Below are 17,611 nucleotides of genomic sequence, written 5' to 3' on the forward strand. Positions count from 1 at the left end.
CCAGAGAACGGAAAACGGGGACAGGAGGACGATCGGTGTGCCGTGGTTCCCCTCCAGCACGCACCTGCTGTGGCTCGGCGGGGTCGCCAAACGGCGCGGTCTTTCCGCAGACGCCAGCCCGCCCAACCCACCCGACGTTCCACCGGCACACCGTCAGCGCCGCGCAAACGGCACGGCTAAAACAACAAAAAAAGAAAGCTGGAGGACGCCGCGCTTCCTGCCGTGGGGTAAGCAGAGCCAGCCCTTCCCGGTCACCGAGAACCCTGCCCCCGCCGCCGGCAGAGCGGGGACCCCCGCTGCGGTTGTACTGGGCCTGACAAGGGCAACGGTGGGGCGGCCCCCAGCATGAGCGCTCTGGGCTGGCAACGGAGCCACCCTCTTCCCTCCCGCTGCCAGCCGGGACCGAGCGGGGCCGGGCACTACCCCGGGTGGATGTCCGAGCACTGCGGGGCGGCCGGGCTGCGGCTGAGGCTCCCTCGTCCTGGCAGCCTCGACTCCCCGCCGCAGGAGCCCGCCCCGAGGCGCAAGGGAGAACGCGGAGTTCCGTTACCCAGTGCTGCGGTTAGCGGCCGTAACGGCGGGCCCGCCTCGCCGCGCGACATTCGCCGGCTGCCGCTGTCCCGGGCTGGCGTCCGGAAGTGACGGCATTCCGGACCTTGCCGGCGGAGCATAGTGACGCGTCGTGGCGGCAGCGGAAGGAGCAGCGGCAGCGGTGAGGGTAGCGGCGGCAGCATGGTGAGCCGGGCGCGGGCCGGAGGGTGGGGGGGATAATGGCGACCTCTCTCCGCTTCATGGCTGGTGGGCATCGGTCTCCTTGCAGGGGAAGCAGAAGAAGGCGCGGAAGTACGCGGTCATGAAGCGGATGATCAGTCTCCGGGACGAGCGCATGTGAGTGCGGCCGCGGCTGTCCCTCTGTCCTGTTCGGGAGGAGATCCCGGCCCGGACCCCTTCACCGCTGGCCGCCTTTCCCTGTCGCCCTCACCCGCCATGAATACCTGTGTTTCCTCGTAGTAACGAGAAGGAGCGGAAGAAAGCCCCCGTGAAGAAGAAGGAGGACCCGAGCGCCATCAAGGAACGGGAAGTGTAAGTGCTGCCGACGCTGGGGGGAGGGAGGGAGGGAGGGCCGGCCGGCCACGCTGCAGGCCGCAACCAGGAACTTCAATGAGCAAAACTGTCAAGAGTAGGAAATGGTGCCCCCAAACCAAAGGATTTGGCCTGGGAGGGGGCGGGAGGTCTGACAGGTCACCATCCCATGCTGCTTTGTGTTATTTCTGCTTGATACCCTTGCATACTGTGCAAGTTGGATACTTTGTTAATTGTAATTAACTGACTTGAATTTTGTCTTCTTGGCAGCCCCCAGCATCCCTCATGCTTGTTCTTCCAGTATAATACACAGTTGGGGCCCCCTTATCACATCCTGGTTGACACTAATTTCATCAATTTCTCCATCAAGGCCAAGCTGGACCTAGTTCAGTCAATGATGGACTGTCTTTATGCCAAGTGTGAGTATCTGCATCACTTGCCGCTTCATCTGAACCACACAGTGCCATGGTGTGCCCATGATGTGCTTTATCAGCCTCTTACCATTAGCTGAGGATAACAGAAATCTTTTTAAAAAGGATATATGTTGTGATCATCTAGTTCATTGTTCATGGCTAGAGAACCTGGGACTGTCACTGGTTTCAGTCAGACAATGGTCTTAAATGCAATCTCAACAAAGGTAACCTAAAATTCTAAAATTGCTAAGGCATGGTCAAACTCAGTGCCTCTACATTTCATTATTTTGCAACCTTATCAGTTCTCATAAGTTTAAAAATCTTCAGTAATACATTACAGAGTTCCATAATAGTTCTTGGGCATGTGGGCAGTACATAGGAGTCAGAAGAACTGCTTTATTTTAATAAAGGGGTTTTTTTTGCATGTAGGTATTCCATGTATCACAGATTGTGTAATGGGTGAAATTGAGAAGTTAGGACAAAAGTACCGTGTGGCATTAAGGTAAGTGCAGGATGTTCTCCATTTCTAGAGCTCAATGTTTTAATATAAATAAATGAAAAACACTTTCCACGATGGTGCTTTTGCACTAGAGAGTGATTAGGTTGTTACAGAGTCTCAAAGTTGGCTTTATTTCTCTGGCTGTATGAGATCTATACAATGGTTTAAGTTTTAGATTCTTCCTTTTTTTAACTAAATGCTAGGCACAATCTCTAAATCTTTCTTTGTAAGACTTTCAAAATAACAATTCCTCATGTTTGTGTGTGTATATATATGTAAAATTACAGAAATTTCTAAAAATCAATACTGGAATAGTCTTGTGGAACCTTTCAGCCATGTCTCATGTTATTCCTGCAGGAGTAGGTAGCACACACTGATAATCTAGAGAGACTGTTGTGTAATCTGTACAAAACTAGTTCAATAAAGTTTTATTTCTCCAAAGTTTTGACCAGGTGTACTGGTCAGATAGATTATCATTCTTTTTATTTTGGGCTGTGGTGTTGTAAAGTATCCAAGTGCATCCCCTGAACAATTTTGATGTTCCCCTTCAAAGAAGTGACATGTTCCTAGATGCCTGTATGAAGGATCAGATACTAGAAGCTCTGCTTCTTCCCACAGATAATTTGTTTCAAATGACTGTGTTAGGCAAGAGATGAACATTGTAGGGACCTTGAATCTAAGTAAGAAATACTAAGAAATACTTAACCTATAGTAATCAGCAAGACAATTGCAATCTTTTTTTGTTCCTCATTTCAGTTGACTGTTCTGTATCATTCACTCCATCATTTCAGCCCTGGCCTTAAGAATAACACGTGGTGTATCACAGAGAAGGGGCATTACTGTTACTGCATTTTGTGTCTCTGTACGCTCTGGTCTGATTGCTGCCATGCTCCCTCATATGTCCTCACAGAATTGCCAAGGACCCTCGCTTTGAACGCTTGCCGTGTATGCACAAAGGAACCTATGCAGATGACTGCTTGGTGCAAAGAGTCACTCAGGTATTTATGGTTTAGAAATTTTGTGTACTGTGCTAACACACTAAAAATCCCTGAACTCTCCTAGTTACTGATGACTGAAATTTCCCACAAAGGAACTGTAAAATCTCACTGAGGTGCAGTTTCAGTCCCTAGCACTTTATTTGAAGCAAGGTGTAGCCTTTCCGGAGCATTCTTGTTGCGTGGGACAGCATCAAGAAGCACTTAGGATGGGAAACCTATCAGCTGGGAAGGCTGGACAGACTTTGGATGATTCTGTGAGTCTATTTTGATGAACAGAAATACGTTACTAGTCTGCTGTGGAATTCTGTACAGGTTCTAGTAGTGGCTTGCTAAGGACTTGTAGTCTTGTGTTGAAAGAAGTCACTGATGAGATGCTTTTGCTCTGCCTCCTTCCCAGGGTTCACTGGTATTGAATCTGACCTGTTTTTTTGCAGCACAAATGTTACATTGTGGCAACAGTGGATAAAGAGCTCAAGCGGAGAATACGAAAAATCCCAGGAGTGCCTATAATGTATATTTCCAGGCACAGGTAAGGGACCTCTGACAGGCAGGAACACTGCCGGTGCAGTCCTTGTCTGACAGGGGCTCTGACGTATTGCTCTCCTGCATTGTCTCTAGTGCAGGCTGCAGCAAAGGGGCTAGTGTTAATGCAAAAGTACATGTTCAACTGCTGCTGGGAAGAGACTGGTCACAGACCCACTTTTATTGCAGCCTACATATTCACTTGCTTTCACTTGGAAAACTAAGTTCCTTGAGGCCACTGTTCCTACAGCTCAGTTTTGCTTGCCAGCAGCAAGACTACCAAGCAAATTCATTCTACAGATTCTCAAGGAAAAGAACCATTCTTGTTCTACATTCTATTTGGGATCTTTGTGTACCCTCAGCTAAGAGTTTGAATTTGCTTCTTAGCTCAAAACCAAACCAGTATGTTAGAAACGAGGAGGCTGATTAAATATGTAAAGTCTTAACTGTTCTATAATTAGAACATGGCTCAGAAGATTTTTCTCTCTAAACATACTTGTTCCTTATTCACAGTGGACATGAATCATAAGCTGAATAACCTAAATCAGATCTTACAAAGCCACCATTTTTTATCTTCTCTGGAGGTGGTGAGCTTTTTGAGATGCCCAGTTTGTGAGTTAAGGTGAAGGATGGCAGCAACCTTGTGAAGGCTTTTCACTTTCAGAAGTAATACTTTTCTTCTTGGGGATCTGAGCTTTGGATACAAATAAAACAAAGCTGGATGCTGTTCAGTCTGCTTCTAAGGCAGTAGCTGCATGGGGAAGGGTCAATGTGAGTGGGTTGTCTTCATCGGTTTTCCCTCTTTGTTTCTCAGATACAATATTGAGAGGATGCCAGATGATTATGGAGCTCCTCGATTCTAACCTGTCCAGCCAAGCCATCAATGCCAGGACTCTGAGCCAGGATAAGGCTCTTTCTGGTTCCAACCCTCTGCTCATAGGACTGGGGGTGACATGGACTGGCTTTCATACCTGTGGTCTTCTAAGGAAAAGATACTTGGAACAGTCTTTTTATTCATCCTCATTCTGACTTGGCCTGATTACCTATAGTTTTGAGAAGCATATAGGAAAAAGAAGATGGCAGTGCCCAGAACATGCCTCACTCCCTCTTTACTGGGATCATTGTAAAAAGTAATTTCATCACTCTGAATTAAATACTGGTGATCCAGCTCTGACTGACAATGAAACCACAGAAATTTTAGAAGTTTCTTACTGCTGCATCTGCAGCAGGACAAGAATTCCTCTGGGAAACTCTCCCACACCTGGAATGTGTGAGGGAACTGGAATCCATGTTCTGGAGAAAAGCCATCAAATCTGCACTACTTGATGTGCCTTCTGTGGCCCAGTGGTCTGGAAGATTTTAATTTGGAACTGAAGGGCTTTTATTCAGCTGTACAATGAAGTAAGTTTGCTTAAGTGTCCTGCTCAGATTCTTGTGTCTGTACTGGATTAGCTGGCAGCCCACTTCTTTTGCTTACATACAGAGTGGTGGCAGGAGGGCAGGGTTGGGCTGGAGCAGGTCTCTCCTCAAAGCCTCATCCATTTTGTTAGGTGTGAGGGAAGAGGAAGAAGATATCAGCAACAGGAAGATTAATTGAGCATAACTGGCAAGACAGAAAAGAGTTGGGTATTAATTCAAAGAGCCTAGTTAGAAGAGAAACAGGATGGGAAAGGACCACCTGGATCATCAACTTCTTCCCCTGCTATCCCAGGGAACCTGCAGAGCAGATATTGGTGCACACCATGCATGAGCACTATGGAATCCTAATCTCAGATCAAATTTACAGTATGGCAAAAGGGGAAAGATCATTATGACAGGAAAGAGTTCGGTAAACAAGAATGCTTTGGCATTCCTGTCAATGCAGAACTCCTACCAGTCCAAACCAGAAGGGAAAGACCTTCCTGACCCATGGCATCAGCACTCAACTCAGGTATCAGATGCCTGCAATGTTTCTCAGTATCTCGGGAATCCTCCTTCCCCACTAACATGCCATATCTTGCTTTAGCCCGTTTCCATAGCTTCAGAAGATGGAGAACAATCAGAAGAACCATTGAAGTCTGAAGTTAGGCAAAGGATGGAAAAAAATAATCTCTGCTCCTTTCTGCAGGTCACCAGAAGGTCCCAAGATTGCTACAGCATTACTACCCAATGCAGAAAAGGCCTGAACTATTACCAAAAAAAAACCCTAAAATTAGCATGGCAACATACTTTAATATTACAGACTGTAAAAGAAGGCATAAGGTGGACTCAGCAAGGTTGTTCTAGGTCAAGGTAACACTGAGTAAAGGCAATGTATCAGCTGGTAAGAGTCAACTCCAGTGCTGCCAAGGCCAGATTTGAGTATTGACAAAAATGTCTGTCAAGGAATTTGTAAGTAACACTGGTAGGATGGAAAACAATTGCTGCTGACATAGTTGAGTGTGTGTACTTTTTCATAAGGGAATATTGTGAAGAAATCTGTTAGCTACGTAACCACAACAAACAGCAAGAATACTGGGAGAGACTGCAGGAGAGAACCTTGAGTAAACCAATTGCAAGAGAACTCTTCAGTGAATTATTTTGAAAGGACAGACTTTGGTAAGCATAGCGAGTAAACTGGCCCAAAAAGCTTGGGAATATAAATAAGTACATGTATGATGTGGAGGACATGGGGGGCTAAATAGAAAAGCTATCTGGAAGCCATGTTCACTGCAAGAGAAATTGTAAAAGAGTGCCACCTTAGGAAAAAAAGGATCAATGATCACCTCTAAATAATAAATAAATAAATAAATAAAGAGTAGAAAAAGACAGTCCTATGTGTATTAAGATAGTTTCCATAAAGATTTACATTTCATAACTTGAGTTCACGTTCTACTTGAAGCTTTTCTTGTAGATTCATGCTGTATCCCCCTCTGTGGATTACCTGGAATTAACAACAAATAATGGCAAACTCCAGCTTTTCCAGTAAAGAGGACAAAGCTTTTTCTCTGCCTAGCAAGGTGGTTTTCCTGATTTTGATCCAGACTGAAAAACCTTTGTCTCCAACAACTGCCTTTGTCCACTGGCCAGGGATCTTGGATTCACCAGCCATCAACTTGAGATTGGACAGGTGCAAAATGGATCAGGTTTTCTCTGTTTGGGAATCAGGGCAAGTAGTGAGACACCACAATTCTGGTGTACTGCTGACCAAAACAGCAACCACTGGGCTTTGTTGTCCAGCTACTAGAATTCACACACAAACCCTCCTGTCTTCTCCACAATGGGAGCCCAGCACTTTGCATAACTCTTTGCTAAGGGGCTGCAGGGCGTATTTGTATATTTAAGTCATATCTCCAGAGGTCCCTTCCAACTCCTACTGTCCTATGATTATGATTCAGTGCAGGAAGAGAGAAACACAAAGAAAAACAATTTCACAGATCTGCTCCATTCTCATTTTTGTCTCTTGGGTTTAGCACCAGCGTATTCACTGCGGACAACACCATTCCAGGGGAGGGATCACCCTTTATCCCGGCACGGCCTTTATCCCGGCGCAGGGGCTCCGTGACCTCATTCACCGGGCCGCAGCAGCATTCTGTACTCGTAGGTCTTCCCCGAGGCTCCGCTCAGCTCGATTTCTGCCTGCACTCACGTCACCCTTCAGTCCCTGCAGCGATTAATGAGTGCTGCCATCGCACCTCGGGTCACCCACGCCAGGTTTGGTGTCGCCGCGTGGGGCTCAAGCAGCGCGGCGACACCGGCTGCGGGCCAGAGCCGTTACTGGCGGACGGCGACACGCGCTGTGGGCCAGAGCCGGTACCGGCAGGTGGCGGCACGGCTCTGACAGGACCGGTGGGCAAGCGCGGGATCATGGCCGCCGCCGCCTTGGAGTAACCGAGGTCACCAGCGTCTCCACCTCGGCAGCACCACGGCCTGCGGGAGGCCGCCGGGGCCAGGTCAGCCATATATAGCTTCGCCTGTGAGCCCGCGGCAGGACGTAACGGCACCCGCCTGCTCGCTGTCACCCTACGCAAAACAGAACTCCGTGCTGGGGTTGCCTTCTGTTGTCCACCTCTCTTCCGAGCCGACCCGGGGCAGGCGGGCGGCGACGAAGCAGCTCTGTGGGCTCGCCTCCGCTCCTCCTTACGAACCGTGCTGCTGGCTTCGCGTTGTTCCTCCTGCAGTGATGGCAACTGTCCGCTAGGTAGCGCGCAGCCGGCGCCGAGCCCCGACGAGAAGCAGCTCTCCGCGCTCTAGCGCCCGGCTCGCGCTCTACTGCCCGGGAGGGCGGGGCACCTCCCTGCGCAGGCGCCGTGGGCCGCATGCGCCGCCGCCGCCGCCGCGGCCTGCCGAGGCTCTGCGTTCCGCTCTCGCCGCCGCAGCCTCGCCATGTATCCGGCCTGGGGCTTGTATGGGGCGGCGGGGCACTACCCGCCGCCACCCACCTCCATTCCACCCCCGCCGCTGCCTATTCCTCCCCCCAGCGTGCCGCCTCCCGCCGTCCCACCGATGCCGATGCCCAGCTACCCGCCACCGGGGCCCGCGCCCGCCGCCCCGCCGCCGCCGCCCGCCGGTACTTCGGGATTCCTGAGCCTGCAGGAGCAGCACCTGGCGCAGCTCCAACAGCTCCAGCAGATGCACCAGAAGCAGCTACAGTCCGTTCTGCTGGGGCCCCCGCCGCCGCCGGGGCCGCCCCCTCCGGGGCTGCCACCGCCGCCGCTGCCGGGCTCCTTCACCGACTGGCAGCAGCCGCCTCCGCCTGTGCCGCCGCCAGTCCGCAGCTACCAGAAGCAGTTCGCCCACCGAGAGCCACCACCACCAACCCGCAAGCCGCCCACCGGCCGGGAACGCGATGGCCAGGAGCCGCCGGGCGGTCACGGCGACTGGGGTGAGCCGGTGCCATCCTCGCCGGTGCCCATGGACATGGAGCTGTCCTCTCCGCCTCAGTCCCCGCAGCCGGCCGCCCAGGCCTACCTGCCCCCCGCCCAGGCCTACTTGCCGCCCCCTCAGACGGAGCCGTACCTACCCCCAACCCAGCCGCCCCCAGCCCAGTCTCCTCCGCTCCAGCCCTACCTGACCCGGGCGCAGGCCTCCCAGCCTCCCCCCTCCTTCTCCGAGCCCCCACCCTCCTACCTGGAACCCCCGCCGGCCACCGCTTCCCAGTCTTACCTGCCTCCCCCTGCCCAGGGCTACATGGCACACCCTCAGCCCTACCTGCTGTCCTCCCAGGCCTCCCCTTCCCAGACAGCGCAGCCCGGCCTGTCCACCTCCATCCCTCCCCCGGCCAAGCCATCGCAGGCCCATTTCCCCCCGCCGCAGCCGTCCTTACCCCTGGCCGCCGCTGCCCAGCCGGAGGCCGCGCAGGGTGCCGCCAAGGAGGCAGGCAGCACCGAACAGCCGGACCCCTCCACCATGACTCCCCAGGTAAGGCACCGCCACCTCCGCTCTTGAGGCCCCGGCTGGCAGCAGGAGTCACCAGGGCAGTGGTGGCGATGAGCGGCTGGCAAGTACGGGTGTTGCAAAGGTCTCCCTTGTTAAACACACTGGTTTTGCATAATACTCAAAGGGTTTGGACGCAACCTTTGGAAGTCCGGGAATGGCACAGCTCAGGCCACGCTCTGCAATTGCTTCTTTAGCCAGTGGTGGGTTTCGGGATGTAACAAATCGTCGTTTTTCAAGAGCAAATGAGTTATATAGGGAAAAGTCAGTCTCTGGGCTGAATTTAATTTTCTTGAGGAGTTTGTTGGTCTCGGGAGAATTGCTTTCCAAAGTACAGCCTCAAACCTGTGTTGACTTCATCTAGCCTTTTATGAGATGCAGCAGTCTGCTTGCTTATTGCACGTTGCAGGATGAGTGCCTTTTGTCTTCAGTGATTTCTTCGTTTAGTCTTCTCATGGGGTTGTATTTCAGTTGTCTGAGCAGTGTAGGATTGTGGCTATTTTAATCTTACTACATGTATAGCTACACAAGTGGTTCTGGCATAGTACAGCCTTCCAGTACCTGAAGGGGGCTTTTTTACAAGGGCTTGTAGTGACAGGACAAGGGGTAGTGGCTTTAAGCTGGAAGAGGGTAGTTGTAGACTGGATATTAGGAAGAAACTCTTTATAGTGAGGGTGGTGAGCACTGGAACAGGTTGCCCAGGCAAGTTTTGGATGCCCCCTCCCTGGAAGTGTCCAAGGCCAGGATGGATGGGGCCTGGTCTAGTGGAAGGTGACCCTGCCCATGGCACAGGGTTGAAGTAGATGATCTTTAAGGTCCCTTGCAACTCAAACTATTCTGTAATCCCACACAGTGGCCCTTTACTTAGGCTTATGGTTCGTGCTACATGTGCTTGATCTTCCAGTAGAAAATTGTATGGAGCATTGGAGGGAAATGTTCTGAAATGGTTTTGAGGTGAAAAATATTCTGATTGCTTTTTATGTGTATGCTAGAGCCACAATGCCTGCAAAATGTTCATGTTTCACTTCTTAAATGAAGTGGTTCCAGTGAACTTGATGTGACCATTCATAAGTTAAGGATAGCTTAGTGGCTTAAGGTTAAGCATGCACAGAGACAAACATATTTTGGTCTTCAGCCAGTTTCAATGAGGCTTGTGCATGGTTTTGGGGTTGGCTTGTAGAGATCCAACTGAAAGAACAAAGCTTTAAGCTGACTTTAAGTTTGAAACATGTCTGGTTTTGGCAAATTGATCATAGAATTCGTCTTTGAAACTTAAGTTTACAAATCTCTTGTTTTGTTAATTGTTGGCATACTTTTTTAATTGTATCCATTAACATTTCATACTGATACCTGAACATTTTTGGGAATGTATCATTTCTAAGTTTGCACCATAGAACTAATTACTGCCTAGCAAGGGGTGCTTTCGGTTCGTGAATTTAATTTTCCAAAGCTTTTGGACAGTACTGGCTGATCTTTTGCATTGATAGCAATGGGACTCATTAAATCTTCTAATGACAAAACAAAAACTTTGAAAAATCAGGTGCAGAAAGTGATGTTAATTCAGTATTGAGGCTGCTTGCTGACTTCCTAAATTATTGAACTCAAGATCAAACAGTATGCTGTAACTCTTCCCCCATTATGTAGCCTAAAGTTTCATTAATGTTTTCTCAACCACTGTCTCCATTTCAGGAAAGGTGCAGGTAGTGCATTATTATGGTGCACACATAGAAGCAGCAGAGTACTGCTGAAGTTCACCTGTGATTGCTTAAACAGCTTCTGTCCTGAGTAGTTTTACTGTCATGCACTGTTCAGTGTTACTTCAAAAGGAATATGGTACTTTGCTGGTCATAAATCTGTTACAACATATAGATACGATTTTTTACTGTAAAATGAATTGGAATTTGGAGCAACAAGTCCTTACACAGTAGAATCATAGAATGGCTTAGGTTGGAATGGACCTCAGAGATCATCTACTCCAACCTCTGCGCCATGGGCAGGAACACCTCTCAACTAGACCTGGCTATGCAACCTGGCCTTCAACACCCCCAGGGAGGAGGCATCCACAACCTGCCTGGGCAGCCTGTTCCAGAATCCCACCACCTTCGTGCTGAAGAACTTTTTCCTAATATCCGGTCTAAACCTACTCTCCCTCAGCTTTAAAACCATTCCCCCTTGTTCTGTTGCTAGACACCCTTATGAAAAGTTCTCTCTAGCCTTCCTGTAAGATCCCTTCAGGTATTGTAAGGCAGCTGTAAGGTCCCCTCAGAGCCTTCTCTTCTATAGGCTGAACAACCCCAGCTCCCTCATAGGAATAGGAAAAGCAAAGCGTTGTGACACGTTCCTGCTCATGACCTCAAAAGCTGAGTACAGAAATACTGTGATTTGTCATTTTGAGGGTCCTGTTTAGCCTTTGTTTAAACTGGTAACTGAAAACAATTTTGTCTGTTCTCATCCCACAGTAACAGTGGCTGCAGCCAGATAGAGCAGTGTTTTTCTCTTACCATTATGTGATTTGCCGTGAGTTAGTGTTTTATAATTTCCCATTCCTGTCTCCAAATCAGATACCACTCTTTGCCTTGACAATATTGTGAGTTTAGCGTTTCCTGTGTGGATATGTAGTTGGATTAAATTGTTGGATTCTTATGTTTCGCTATGACCAGATGTAATTTTTTTTGGTCAAGTCCTGTTGGCTTTACGCATGTTGGCAATACCCATGGTATTTCATTAATGTTCCATCTGATATTTGGATAGTGTATGCTGCTGTTTATTTACAGTAGTAAAAAAATGTGTAGGTGAATCTGCATCCATAAATATGCATTTATCTACATCTCTTAAAATTACCTTAACTATCATATCACTTTCTTTTAAATTTCCTCCCTTTGTTCTTTTAAAGGATGCTAAACCATTCTTTTGCTATCTTTACCAGCAAAGAACTGAGTGTCCCACAAAACAGGAATTATGTTACGGCTGAAGGTCACCTAAATTTATTTTGAAGTAGCCTTTTGGTGTGGGCTTTTCATTAATGTTTTTGGTGGTATGTCCTGTGGTCAGGAAATGATAGGGCTGGCTTCAGTGCAATACAATGCAACAGACACAGTCTCTTGATTCTGGTTTGTTCCTGGGCTTAAGGATTGTAATTGAACTTAAAGAATGGCAATCATCCTGTGGAGATAAGCATTCGAATTCAGGTTTTTGCCATCAAGAGTTTTCTACCCTTGCACTTCTGTTTTGCTCAGACTAAGCCGTAGAAATCTGCGTTTCCACCTTTCCCTCACTTTTCAGATTGAACCTGCAATCTATATGTCACTGACTTCATCTGTAAAAAAACTGGTGGCAGGATATTGTCACAGAATCATAGAATAGAATCATAGAATCAGTGGAAGGGACCACAAGGATCATCTAGTTCCAACCCCCCTGCCATGGGCAGGGACACCTCACACTACATCAGGCTGGCCAGAGCCTCATCCAGCCTGGCCTTAAACACCTCCAGGGATGGGGCCTCAACCACCTCCCTGGACAACCCATTCCAGGCTCTCACCACTCTCATGGGGAAGAACTTCTTCCTCACGTCCAGTCTGAATCTACTCACTTCCAGCTTTATTCCATCCCCCCTAGTCCTATCACTACCTGATAGCCTAAAAAGTCCCTCCCCAGCTTTCTTGTAGGCCCCCTTCAGATACTGGAAGGCCACAAGAAGGTCACCTCAGAGCCTTCTCTTCTCCAGACTGAACAGCCCCAACTCTTTCAGTCTGTCTTCACAGGAGAGGTGCTCCAGCCCTCTGATCATCCTGGTAGCCCTTCTCTGGACAAGTTCCAGCATGTCCATATCTCTCTTGTAATAGGGGCTCCAGAACTGCACACAGTACTCCATGTGGGGTCTCACCAGAGCTGAGTAGAGGGGCAGAATCACCTCCCTTGCCCTGCTGGCCACACTTCTCCTGATGCAGCCCAGGATCTGGTTGGCTTTCTGGGCTGCAAGTGCAAATAGCTCTTTGTATGAACACTGGCCATATTATGGGGTTTAACCCTTTGTCCAGTTGGTAGAATGGGAAGGAAACAACATGGATCTATGGAGACAACAATGTTGTGACAGTAGAACAGGTGCTCACCAAGCACAGCATCCAGTAACATCAATGGTCAATCACCTGATGCCTTTTGAGAGGGATAACTGAATCAGCTTTTGTATATCTGGGAATCTGTGCTCCTCCCTGGTGTTACATTTATTTATATGTTGTTGAAGGTTTCTGGGAGAGTCTGTGCTGGAGTGTGAATGCACATCTTCCACCCAAAGCCATGACAGCTCTTCTGCGTCATGTTCTTGTTGAAAAGATTCTTGGCAGGAGTTACTGCAGGGTCAACATAAAGTCCCAAGAAGCACAGCCTCTCCTTTCATTGACCTCATCTCCACATTACCATTTTACAGAAGTATTTCTTAAAAAATACAGCTCCATGTTTCATTATCTGCTGGATTGCTACCAATAGGAAACGTCATTTCTGATTTGAGTGTGAGGTAGCCTTTTGGAAGAAGCTTGTACTTCTTTTAAGCCTGTTTTAAGGTAGAGAGAATGGTCCAGTTTTGAGAAATCTTACCAGATTTGCTGTTGTCACACTTACATTTTCAAATACATACAGCTTTTGGATTTGTTTCTCTGAGTGGGTTTTATATAGGTGTCTTTACTGTGTGTACTTGGATGGAAGGGAGGAACAGAGCATATGAAAGATGTAGGGCAGGCACAGAATCTCAGAACTAGTGAAGCTGATGTGAGAGCACAAGAGTGGTTGCACTAGGTCAGACCAAAAGTACAGCATGTTATCATTCTGTCTTTGACAGTAACTAAAGGCAGATGCTGAGAATAACTTTAAAATAAAGTGTATAGCAACACTTCTCTAAAATGTAGGAGCTGCCTTAACTGCAACTGATATCTTTATTTTTAAAATCCATAGATTTTTATTCTATGAGATTATGGAGTTGTGTCTTGAATCCAAAAATTGTAGTCCTTGGAATAGTCTCTGGCAGGTACTTTGGTAGCACAAGGCCATGTCAGGTGGTGAGCTGCCTCCCTGTGTTTTAAATATGTGTCCTGCTAGTTTGATTTGATGCCTGGCATTTCTTGTATGGGAAGAGATACAGAACTGTCAGTTCCTATTCAGTTTCTAAGATGCACCACTACTGGAGTGTTGAGATACTAACCTTTAGTCTTTTGTTCTTTCTTTGTGGCAGCTGACATTGCTTTGAAGCTACTATCATCTGCCCAGAGTACTCTAACTCTAGCCTGAAATGCTTAAAAGTGAATGCTCAATCACGTCTTAAATGGATAATTTTTGAGGCACAGCCATGTGTTGAATGAGTCAGAATTAATGAGAATTCTGATGATGAATAATCCTCACTATATGCTGGTTCTGAGTGTTCTTTTTCCTTTCCACAGCTTTATTCAAATGTCTCCACAATTTCTCACCTGCCATTTTCACTCTGCTTGACGCTTCTGTTCTCTGTTCATATTCTTAATTTTTTTTTCCACATTTCCTTCTTTTTACTTCTCCCTTACTCAGGCTTGTCCTTCACTTTCCCTTCCTTTTACCTAAGTTAGTCTCATAATAAGTACCTATAACTGTTAGGAGTAAAAAGCACTAAAAATAAGAAGTGTGGTAGTTCTCACATAGCTGTAGTAATCTGATTTCTTACTGGTCATATTTCTGTTTTTTGTTATTGTTCTCTTTGGTTGTAAGCTCTTTGAGGTAAGAAATAAATTCTGCTGTGGATGCTATGCTTCACAAAGTGTTTTCTGAATTTTGATTCGGTCTTCTGACATCCATTGCAATACTGTTGATGAGAAGTGAGTTTTCCCTCAAAAAAGATTTAAGAACTTTTCTAGAGTATGATTCCAGTGACTGTCATGAATTAATTTCTATGTTTTTTCCTACGAAGTCTGAGAAAAATTCCTGTATGTTTTAGGAACAGCAGCAATACTGGTACCAGCAGCACCTGCTTAGCCTGCAGCAAAGAGCAAAAGCCCATGCTCAGGGACAGCAGCAAATGAAAGGTCCAGTAGTGAAGGATTCCTCTGAACAGAAAGAAAAGACTGAAGAAGGGAAAATGAGTGCTTCAGCTCAGCAGTCTGAACCTCCTCCACTTAATGAATCCCTGCCTCCAACGTCCAAAGAAGATGAGTCTTCTCTTACATCCACTGACACTCAGGTGGGCTTTGTAAAGTGATGCCATTCCACTGGTTGTGCTGAATGGGATAAAGAAACGGCGAAAGAATGCCATCAAATTCTTGTGTATACTGTGTGACATTAAATACTGTAAAGCAAGCTTAAAAGAACACTTTGTAAGGCTGCACCAATTAAAATAATTAAAATACACTCCTTATATATAGGCTTAGACAGTCACCTACACATGCACCCAGGCAAGTCCAAGCTTGACTGGCTTGCACTTTCTCCAACATTGTTATCTTTGTCTTGTGATACTAAGTGCAAAATTAGGTACTCAGTAAATGAGAAGTGCTGTCCTTAAAAGACTATTTCTTAATTCCTGTCTGTCAGTTTGTCAGTTCTGGCTCTTCTTCTCTTTGTGTTATAGTTTGTCTGAAAGCCAAGAACTTTACACAGGGTCTTTTCCAACCAAAGTGGTTCTGTGATTCTGTGTCAGGGTAGTAGATTACCCTGCAGCAGGGGCTCTATTTTAGCTTACATTGTGTGGGTTTCCTATCAAGTGGCAGTAACAATGCAATTTGAATTACTTTACCTCATCATGAAAAAGCACAGTTATCTTGTATTTCCTGTGAGCAACAGAATCATAGAATTGTTAGGGTTGGAAGGGACCTCAAGGATCATCTAGTTCCAACTCCCCTGCCATGGGCAGAGACACCTCACACTAGATCAGGTTGCTCACAGCCACATCTAGGCTGGCCTTAAACACCTCCAGGGATGGGGCTTCTGCTACCTCCCTGGGCAACCTGTTCCAGTGTCTCACCACCCTCCTGGTGAAGAATTTCTTCCTAACATTCAATCTGAATCTACCCATTTCTATTTTTGTTCCATTCCCCCTAGTCTTATCATTAGAGAACAGAACAGGTCTGCTTTAATCTCTTTCCTGTGTGTAGTTTCTGTATGTACAAATACCCTAATTGCCATCGCCCTAACCTTTAGATCAGATTATTCACATGAAGAATAAATGTCATAAAAATCAACCTTCCAGAAGCTGTGAGTGGTCAGAACACTGAACTACAGATTGATAAAGTAACAGACACTGAGAAAGTTCCTCTAAGTGGGGTAGTGAACAAGTGTGTTTTTCTTCTGATGGAAGGAGATTTCCTTTCCTTCATTTATAGTATTTATTTGTCTTTTTTCTGTAGCTCAATATTGAACCTCCTGATGACCCTGAGGAAGATTTGAGATTGCAGCAATTGCAAGCAGCAGCAGCTCAATGGCAGCAGCATCCCCATCAGCGGGTTGGATTTCAGTATCAGAGGATAATGCAGAAGCATGCCCAGCTGCAGCAGATAGTACAGCAGTATCAACAGATCATGCAACAGCCTCCACACTTACAGGTGAAATGCTAAGGAGATAGTTTCTGATATACTTCTTGGGTGACCTAGTAGTCATGGTCTGCAGTAAAACAAGTAGTTGAATTATTTGTTCATGGCTGACTCCTTTGTCTAGCTACTTTTTATGCGTGGGTAGAAGTCTATATCCCCTTTTCCTACTGTCACTCAGCTTCAGAATGAAAAAAAGAATTGACAGATGGCAAGAAAGCTTCAGCAGGATGAGAAATGTAAGACTTTACACCTATCATAAGATTTTTTTCAGACATATCTGGGTGATACAGGAGCAGAGCTGAACATGATATTGAACTTAGTTTTAAATGTTTTACTGCTGGAGAAGGAGTTCAGAAAAAAAAGCCAGGTAAACAGGTGATTGAGTAATTTGGTCGCTCTTCTTTTTGTAGTACAAAAATAAATATATACAATGGTGTAGTAATCACAGATGACAAAAAGAAACCGTTAAAGTAAGAAGAAAATCAGTGTCTCACACTATTTTTGACTCAGTTGGTAAAATAATAACAAGTTTGGATTGTTATAGCAGTGTTGTAAGCTTTAAGCGTTTAACTAGAAGTTAATTACTGTGTTAGAGCTGAGTCAGCTTTTTCAGGGTTGGTGGAGTTTGTACATTAAGCATTTCTTTGTAGCTTGGGCTGTCTACTTGGTTAAGAAAATCTTTTCACAGTGAACCCTGAAAGTCTCAGACGAGATCATGACATAACTAATAGGACCTGTGTCTACAAATAATGAAAGACAGTACCTCCTTGAAAGAAGCTTTATTGTACAAATAAGAATATCTGGCAGAGGCTTAGAGAAAAATAAGAGCTGTCATCTAAAGCAACTCTGAGTGGGTTAATAACAGAAACTGAAAGCTTGAGAAATAGCCATGTATTGTATGTATTGAAAGCATGAAGATTGATTTGGGCGTTAGCCATTGGTAGTATGGATAAATAATACATCTTGGAGCCATTTGATTATAGATTTCTTCATCTGTCTTGTTTAAAAAAAAAAGGCATAAAAGGCAGCATTTTATCCATGTCCTCTACTCATCAAATGTGTAGTCACAATGACTTTAGATGTCACAGTTGATGTTTGCTTGTCTCACTGTAGTTCTTCCTCAAGCTTCTGCCTGTCAGAAGTCATGATATTGCAAGTGATAGT

At 46.4% G+C, this 17,611-nt stretch overlaps 2 protein-coding genes across 2 annotated transcripts in view; both read left to right on the top strand.

The window, feature by feature from the left end:
- The first annotated feature begins 724 nt into the window (after positions 1–724).
- On the top strand, positions 725–4,929 carry FCF1 (FCF1 rRNA-processing protein). Its single transcript, XM_054400186.1, has 8 exons — positions 725–735; positions 821–888; positions 1,012–1,083; positions 1,354–1,502; positions 1,926–1,998; positions 2,906–2,993; positions 3,428–3,522; positions 4,330–4,929. The coding sequence occupies exons 1-8, from the start codon at positions 733–735 to the stop codon at positions 4,376–4,378; spliced, it is 597 nt and encodes a 198-aa protein (XP_054256161.1). The 5' UTR covers positions 725–732; the 3' UTR covers positions 4,379–4,929.
- Positions 4,930–7,859: 2,930 nt separating this feature from the next.
- YLPM1 (YLP motif containing 1) overlaps positions 7,860–17,611 on the top strand; it is a 39,935-nt gene continuing 30,183 nt past the window's right edge. The window contains exons 1-3 of the mRNA XM_054400110.1: positions 7,860–8,894; positions 14,863–15,105; positions 16,265–16,459. Of these exons, the coding sequence (XP_054256085.1) occupies positions 7,860–8,894; positions 14,863–15,105; positions 16,265–16,459 (1,473 nt within the window). The remainder of the gene's footprint in view (positions 8,895–14,862; positions 15,106–16,264; positions 16,460–17,611) is intronic.

Source organism: Indicator indicator, chromosome 4, assembly GCF_027791375.1.
Source record: "Indicator indicator isolate 239-I01 chromosome 4, UM_Iind_1.1, whole genome shotgun sequence".
NCBI classification, from domain to species: Eukaryota; Metazoa; Chordata; class Aves; order Piciformes; family Indicatoridae; genus Indicator; species Indicator indicator.

Excerpts from the sequence above, each read along its gene's own strand:
- FCF1 (XM_054400186.1), top strand. Across the intron at positions 2,994-3,427 it reads TGGTGCAAAGAGTCACTCAG|CACAAATGTTACATTGTGGC; the intron begins GTATTTATGGTT and ends GTTTTTTTGCAG. Across the intron at positions 3,523-4,329 it reads ATGTATATTTCCAGGCACAG|ATACAATATTGAGAGGATGC; the intron begins GTAAGGGACCTC and ends TTTGTTTCTCAG.